We start from the raw sequence: 8,415 nt of genomic DNA, 5'->3' as shown, positions 1-8,415 counted from the left end.
TTTTGCTGAGCTTCTATTTTAGGGAGTTCAGAGAGGTTGGCTTTTATGGCACCAGTCAGCACCAGGGGGCAGGAGAGAAAGCAGCATGAATGTTGACGAGCAAACTCAAACGGACTGTGTGAGTGAATGACGAGTATGTGGTGCCAACACAGTTTCTGTCACCTGGTAGGTAGGCTATACATGTTAGTTGACTCTAAAAGTTTTAAAGTCCTTTGAAAATGATTTCTTAATCACAGGAGTCCATGTTCATTGTAGAAGAATTAAAAAATACAGAGAAGCAAAATGACGAAGACATTTTTAATTACTCATAACCTCACCATCCAAAAATAAGCACTGTTAACATTTTGGTAAAGCATATTCTTTATCTATGTATACATACCTTTTCCCCCAAATGGGATCACAACACATTCTTGTTGTTTTGTTTCTCCATAACTTTAAGTGGTAATACCCACTTTTTAAGCTCAACATATGATCGTGAGTTGAGGAGAAAACCCTACCCAGTGTTCTAGTTTTGGATCTGACCTAACCAGTCTCTCAATAGCAGTGCAGCTTCTCTGAGTTTCAGATTCCTCATTTGTGAAATAACAACTTTGAAGCCAATGATAACCTAAAGCACCTTCCACCTTTATCATTGGGTAAATTGATGGGTAAATAATTTAGTAAGTGTCAAACCCAGATTACGTCCTTTCAGCTAGTTTTGGTTGGGCTGAGGGTCTAGTGAGTCTGCTAGAATTGGACTTTTCACTACAAAATTCAGGCCCAAGCAAGAATTATCTTCCCTGACTGACTTATTTCACTTAGCATAATGTTCTCTAGTTCCATCCATATTGTTGCAAAGGGTACTATTTCCTTCTTCTTTATAGCTGAGTAATACTCCATTGTGTAAATGTACCAAAGTTTCTTAATCCAGTCATCTACCGATGGGCATCTCACTTATTCGTGGATTCTAAGGAACTGAATGGATGGGAGAAGTGGATGGAGATAGTTTCAGAGACACAGAGGAAGAACTGAGGGTTGTTAGCTGGGAGGGGGTGGGGATGAAGGAGAAGGGGAAGGGATGAGACAATACAAATTGGTAATTACAATATGGCCTCAGGGATAGAAAAAGACAGTCTGAGGAATATAATCAATAATGTTGTAAATATTTCTTATGGGGCCAGATGGACTCATGTCCTGTTGGGGAGACCACTTCATAGTCTGTGTAGAGGCCTGACCATTGCACTGTATTTCTGAAGCTGATGTTGAATAATATTGTATGTCAACTATAATTATATATACATATAGTCTCGGGACATGGAGTAGAGAGTGGGAATGGAATCAATTGAATTGTAATAGATAAGCATGATGTCGGGGGTGGGAGGGCAGTGGATGGGGGAGGGGGGTTGTTACTTTGTGAGGGTGAAAAGGGTAACTATTGCATTGTTCTGTACACCTGAAACTAACAATAAAAAATTAAAAAAAAAATACATTCATAAATACATAGTTAAAATTAAAAAAAAAAAGTTATCCCTTATGGAATAATACTATTTCCAAAAAGACACAGCATAACTTTGAGAATAAAATTGATGATCATGTTTCCTTTCCCTAGACCTTGATTATCTCTTTATACTAAGGGCTGATTTCTTTCTTTCTTTCTTTTTTTAATTATGTGGAATATTCTATGATATTGAAAATAAAAGTCTGTGAAGAAAAGCTGAAAAAAAAAAGAATTATCTTCCCCAGTGATATTGGCATGAGTTTCTTTTTCTTCATTCTAATGACTTTAACAATTTCACTGTTTGACAGTTGCTTAAAAGATACAAGGATTTTTGTACATTTTAATTGACTCCTGGATATCTACATTAATAGAACAGAACTAGGACGTGGGTTTTACAAAAATAATTCATACTCTACTTAGAAGTTCAATTTTATGGTTGTGACTGAAGGTCTACAAACTTCCCAAACTAAACAAAATAATGAAACCTCAGTGAAAGTAACTGGCTCAGGGAGTCAGGAAAACTTAGTGTGATATTTTAACATTTCGGTTTCCACATCACTGCCAAAGGATGTCAGAACTGAGCAGAGGGAGTTGGGGTTGACCACTGGCTCTGTGGCTGACCGACCACATGAGCAAAAAAGGCTATTTCATTTCTTTCTTTAGTTTTCTCTTCCAGGGAGAAAAACGGAAAAATAGATCACAACACAAAGTTCTTTCTAATTAAATGCCACCTAGCTGTTTGCTCATGCTTTATTCACAATATTTGTTAGAGATGGTTAATTCCTGGCAGCCTTCGTCTACTGCGTGGTGCATTTGTAAATTCACCCTAACCACAAAATATGCAGCCAGCTTCTTATTACTCAGGCTAAGCTGAGCGGGTGCACTAAGCAATGAACAATATAAACATTTCAAATAATATACACATTTGGAACGAGCCACAGCTTTCTGTGCTCAGATTTAACTGTGTGCAGAGACTCCTCCAGACTCCAAGGCATCTCCTTTCCGGCAGCCGGCTGAGCTGGCGCCTCCCCTGGGTGAGATTTGCAGCTTTCTGTCCTCGCCAGCACCCGCTACGTGCGGTGCTGCCTCCGCGCCCTCTCGCCCCGAGCTAACTCAGTCCCGCTGGTGACGTCCCGAAGCACCCTGCCCCACCCTCAACGCCTTGCAAGTGCAGCACCACGGCGGTCACGTACTCCCCGCGAGGGCTCGGCCCCAGCTGGGCGCTGGTTGGTTCAAGACATTGGGTCACGTGGTCTGGAGCAGATAAGAGGCCTCTCGGGCACCCCACGCGCAATCTGCGGGAGCTGCCGCCCAACGGGGACAGCTGGGAACCGGCTGGGAGTTTGCGCAGGCAACGAGTGCCAGCTCCTTCGGTCCGCTGCCCTCTCTCTGCCTAATGAGCTGCACCAGGTAGGTTCACCCGGGAGCCGAGTGTGCGCGCCGCTGTGGGGAGGTTGGGCTGCGTTTCCCTTCTGTCCTCCCTGCAAATGGAGACTCCGCGGGAGGGCAAGCTGACTGTTGAGTTGAATCTGGCATCCGGGAAGCCTCGGAGGTGTAGACATTTGCTCTGTGTTTCTTAGGCGGAGCTGATTTTGGTAATCCGCCTCTTAAACCAGAAACAGTCTTAAGGAGTCAGATATAGTCGTGATTCCCTTACGGATTCCGACTGTTATCTCTTGGTCCTGCACAGATGTCCTGAGGAGTCTTAACTTGTGGGAACAACACTTTGACATTGCAGGACTGAATTCGTCCTTGTCCGCTCTTATCACGGTTTGCCATGGTAAACTCAGTCTCAGTGTTTGAGCAGATGATGATTTTTGAAATCTTGGTCAGGACTTAAAATTCCAGGGAAATCGCTAAATTCTAAAACCATCTTTGTATAAGTGCAAAAAATAAACTACAAAACAAACCTCACACAAAACTACTTTAAATAGCTGTTCCTCAGACATAACTTAGCAGAAGATTTCTCCCAAAAAAATCTTGCCTGTTAACTATTATTAGACCCACAGATGTAGCTATAGCTTTCATTTGTTTGTTCTAAGTTTATATGTCTTCCAGAAAAATCCAAGAACTAGTAAAGTTAATTCTGTGGATGTTCTTTTATTATCCATTTTGTGATGACCATTTGCCTGCATGCTTAGAGCTGCTGTGAAGAGTTACTAAGAAACGTCATGTACAATACACACACACCTCTTATCTGTAAGGCTAGGATAGGAAAAAAAGTCCATAAGCTTGGCAATATGTACTGAGGGCTAAGGGCCAAGAAAAAAAACAACAACCTTGATGGACACTTCTTAATTTAATATTGCTGAACATAGTTATGTTTAAAATTTAAATAGCTTTTTTATCTTTCTAGTTATAAATATCCATTGCCGGCACAGAAAAGCCTCTTACTGGAGTGGAGTCTCAAGCTCCTAAGGTGGTACAGACCAAGTAGGGTGTGTGCCATCAGAGTGGCCTGTGTCACTGGAAACCTGGAGTCTCTTTTTAAAGAAATTTAAAATCAAATTTTAAAATTAAAAAATAAAGCACAGACGAAATAAACCCTAGGGCCACCAGTTTGAGACCCCTGCCCAAAGCTTAATAATAAGAAAGACTTAGTTGAAGAATTATAAACTACCTATTTGCATTCAAATGGTTGGTTTAAATGTCTACACCAAACATTCATTCCCTTACTGTGTTAAAGGTAGCCACTACACAACTTGGATCTTCTTGCTATTTTAAAGGTTACCTGTAAATCTGCCCTTTTCAGTCAAGAAAGCATATAAAATAAATAAATAAATAAATAAATAAATAAATAAATAAATAAATAAATAAATATCCATTGCCAAAACTTTAGAAAATGCCAAAAAAACCAAAACCCCAAGACAATAGATCACCTATAATCCTATCACCCAGAAATAATTAACTTTTTGGTGTATTTCCTATTGTTTTTATTCATTTACAAGTTCATACATATATAATATATATTAAAAACAGTCCAATTTTCAGGCAATTGGCTTTTTCTACTTACATATAGGTTTGTCATGAATGTCTCTCTATATGAAACATAGGTTCTATGGCAGGTTGTTCTTTAAGTGCATGCATTGCTAGCTTATATTTCAGTTGGTCATTTGTGGGAAATGACCTGATAATCAAAGTGCAGAGATAATAGCCCCCCTGACTTCACTCTTTCCAGTTTTCTCACTTGCAAAACTGTTTCATGAGAATTTTTATTGCTACTTTTTTTTCTTTCCAAATGGGTTACCTTTTCAGAGAAGGGTGATCAATTCAACAGCAAAATCAGCAAAGCAGCCAGAAGGAGCACTGAGTGTGGAACTATGATTCCAGAACCTGTCTGGTCATTAGCATCACTTGGGAAGCTTTAAGAGCATATGTTTCTCTTTGTCTTCACCCCAGAGGTTCTGTCTCAGTGTCTGTAAGTCCCAGGAATCTGTGTTGAAGAGAAAGAAAGCAAGAAAGGAAACCAGCTCCCTAAGCCATTATGACCAGACAGGTTTGAGAATCACTGGTTGAGAACAGAGCCAGTGGTTTTTATAGCTGTATTCAAGATTATGTGACCCAACCCTTTTATTTTTCAGGTGGGGAAACTGAGACCCCACCCCTCCCCGAAGTGTTTTAAGCTGTTAACCCATGGCCTTGTGGCCAGTCAAGTGTAGAGCTAAATATAGAACGCAGATCTGATCATCTAATATTTTCTTTTACTACATATGGTAGCACCTCCCAGATACATGCCGGCTATAATTTAACCAACACAAAAATAGTATATATTTGGGACCAGGGGAAGAGCATTCCAGATCCAGGTGATAACCCTTCTTCTTCTTGTATTCCAGGATGATCCAGGTTTTAGATCCACGGCCTTTGACAAGTTCAGTCATGCCAGTGGATGTGGCCATGAGGCTGTGCTTGGCTCATTCGCCACCTCTGAAGAGTTTCCTGGGCCCTTATGATGACTTTCAGCGAAGAAATTTTGTCCACAAATTAAAGCCTCTGAAACCGTGTCTCAATATAAAACAGGAAGCCAAATCACAGAATGATTGGAAGCGTTCACACAACCAAGCCAAGAAACGGGTTGTATTTGCAGACTCCAAGGGCCTCTCTCTCACCGCCATCCATGTTTTCTCTGACCTCCCAGAAGAACCAGCTTGGGATCTGCAGTTTGATCTCTTGGACCTTAATGATCTGTCCTCCGGCTTAAAACTCCATGAGGAGAAAAATTTGATTTTAGATTTCCCTCAGCCCTCAACTGATTACTTAAGTTTTCGGAACCACTTTCAGAAGAACTCGGTGTGTCTGGAGAACTGCTCTCTGCAAGAGCGAACAGTGACAGGGACTGTGAAAGTGAAAAACGTGAGTTTTGAGAAGAAGGTTCAGATCCGCATTACTTTTGATACTTGGAAAAGCTACACCAATGTGGACTGTGCCTACATGAAAAACGTGTATGGTGGCTCAGATAGTGACACCTTCTCGTTTGCCATTGACTTACCCTCTGTCATTCCAACGGAGGAGAAAATTGAATTCTGCATTTCTTACCATGCTAATGGGCAGGTCTTCTGGGACAACAATGAGGGTCAGAATTATAAAATTGTCCATGTGCAGTGGAAACCTGATGGAGTGCAGACACAGATGGCATCCCAGGACTGTGCATTCCACCGCGCGCCACCCAAGACTGAGCTAGAGTCAACAATCTTTGGCAGTCCTAGGCTGGCCAGCGGGCTCTTCCCAGAATGGCAGAGCTGGGGGAGAATGGAGAACTTGGCCTCCTATCGATAAATTAAGCAACCTAGTGATTGGTCTTGACCTGTCAGATTCCCCATGTAACCCTAGGTCTGTATTGCTCAATATTAAGAAGTCTTAGCTACTTTCCTTCAGTAGTTTAGGTTTGAGCTTTTGAGACCTGGCAACAAAAAAAGAGATAGCCACTTAAGAATTTAGTGATGGGGTCTACCTGGATGCTGCTGCCCAATTTGGCTGTAAAGGATCAAGTAACAGCCTGGAACCCGTTTCATAAAAGTAACACTTTTTCAATGCCATTTCTCCTTCCCTCTCAATTCACTAGCTTTGACATTGAGAAAGGAAAGGTTGAGGAAGGCCAGTTGATGGTTATGGAAAGCTGTGTTAATGGTATGAGGAATGTCTGAAAAGTGTTTATAAAAGGCTCTGTAGCTTGAGTCAGAGTAAGAGCAGGAGGTCTGACACTTAACTGTTGGTGAGAAAATGTAAGGTTATTTTGCGTTTTTAAGTTGGTTTTACAGTTCTCTCCTGGGTAAATAATGTGTAGAGGGCAGAAAAAGATTCATTCTATGTATTCTTATGGAGAAAAACCAAACTTTAGGGGTGTTGAGGAAAGGTGGATTATATAGCCCTGGAGAATCAAAATTTTAAGGGAAGCCTTTGTGTTCAAACATGATTTATCAAAAAACCATGATTTGGGGAAACTAAGCTAATCTGGCTTTGCAGTCGTAATGTTATAAGTGACCTTGTTTGTGATGAAGGCATCATGTTTGGGACCTCAGTATAGAATGCCGCTTAACCAAAAAACCATGCCATCACCAATGGCTAACAACTTGTAGGGACTGTATGTCATGTCAAAAATAGCTCTTTGCAAGTGCCTTGATTAAACCAGAGTATTATAGTTGCTTAACCCAAATATCTGAAGGGTCATCTGATGACTCATGAGTGTTTGGCCTCATAAGGTCCACTGTGTATACTGGCATTTCTCCTGCAATACTGTTGCATCTTCGAGAGTGTTGGCAGTGTACACAACTCACATCCTTCATATTGAAGGTGACTTATTTTTTCACCACACTTTTTTGATGTGATGTTGGAAGTGAGGACTGACACTGATTCTCAATTCAAGAATCAAGTACCTTGCACGTAAAAGTAGCAATCTATTTCTTTCCTATATTCACCTTGTTTTAAGTCTTTCTACCAATTTCTTTGAAGTCAAAATATTTTTTTAAATGGATGTGAATTGTTTTGGATGTGTTGTAATATATTTGTTTTGAGGTGTGCATAAATCCATTTTGTAAGATCTCAAGGACAGGGGTCCCTGAATGTTTGCTTCTATTCTTGTGCATGTCTATTGAGAGGTGTTCAGAGAATGCACTTAATTTTAACATGTGTGATCTGCTATGCTGGAAAAGTGCTATTGGAATAACTCTGCTGTGACAGTATTTGAAATACTCACAATTTTGGCTAGCACCCACAGTTTTTCTACTCTAACTATTTCACTCTCCTGTAGCTATCCTTAGTGAACTTCTCACTTTAAGAATAAAAGTGTTTGATATAAGATCTAAGTATGTTTCCTTTATCAAAGCCATCGTTGGTTAAAAAAGAAGCCATGAACTGGGATTCTCCTGTTTTGTTTAAGGACAACTGAGCAAGGTTAGTTTGGATCAAGAATTGGACTCACCTGAGGGTATTCGCATGGTCCCAGTCTCGCTGTGGGTGACTTCCTACCACCTGATCATTGAGGCTGGGGTCCAGGGGCAGTGACTTGAGCTGCTGCAACTGTCCCCATCTGTGCTCACTACTCATCACACATACTCTGCTGGGTCAGCGTTATTTGACGGACACTTCTCAGCTCTAAAATAGGGGTGGAGATTGTGTGGGAAAGGTTGGAATGGTTTCTACCTCTTGAGCTCCAGCAACTTCCTGAAGGGGCAAAGCTTGGAACTGCCGGAGGGCATAGGGAGGGGGCAGTGGGCATCAGCCACACACTGAAGGGAGAGCTCAATTCTTTGGGGTGAGAGGCAGCAGGTCTTTGAACCTAAGTTGTAGTTTCAGTTCTCGCCTAAAATTCTAGAAAGAGCTTCTGCACCTGCACACTGTATCTAAAACTTAAGGGGATATAAGTAACCAATCTACTAGAAAAGCCCAATTATGAAGAACAAATTTTATCATTGCAACATCCTCTTCATCAGAGGTTATAAACT

General features: G+C 41.0%; 1 protein-coding gene across 1 annotated transcript; it reads left to right on the top strand.

The window, feature by feature from the left end:
• The first annotated feature begins 2,753 nt into the window (after positions 1 to 2,753).
• PPP1R3C (protein phosphatase 1 regulatory subunit 3C) lies at positions 2,754 to 7,776 on the top strand. Its single transcript, XM_019638979.1, has 2 exons — positions 2,754 to 2,887; positions 5,311 to 7,776. The coding sequence occupies exons 1-2, from the start codon at positions 2,874 to 2,876 to the stop codon at positions 6,248 to 6,250; spliced, it is 954 nt and encodes a 317-aa protein (XP_019494524.1). The 5' UTR covers positions 2,754 to 2,873; the 3' UTR covers positions 6,251 to 7,776.
• The last annotated feature ends 639 nt before the right edge of the window (positions 7,777 to 8,415 follow it).

Source organism: Hipposideros armiger, unplaced genomic scaffold (genome assembly GCF_001890085.2).
Source record: "Hipposideros armiger isolate ML-2016 unplaced genomic scaffold, ASM189008v1 scaffold_42, whole genome shotgun sequence".
Classification (NCBI taxonomy): domain Eukaryota; kingdom Metazoa; phylum Chordata; class Mammalia; order Chiroptera; family Hipposideridae; genus Hipposideros; species Hipposideros armiger.
Note: the sequence above shows the minus strand (reverse complement) of the source record. Positions and strands in the feature narration are given on the sequence as shown.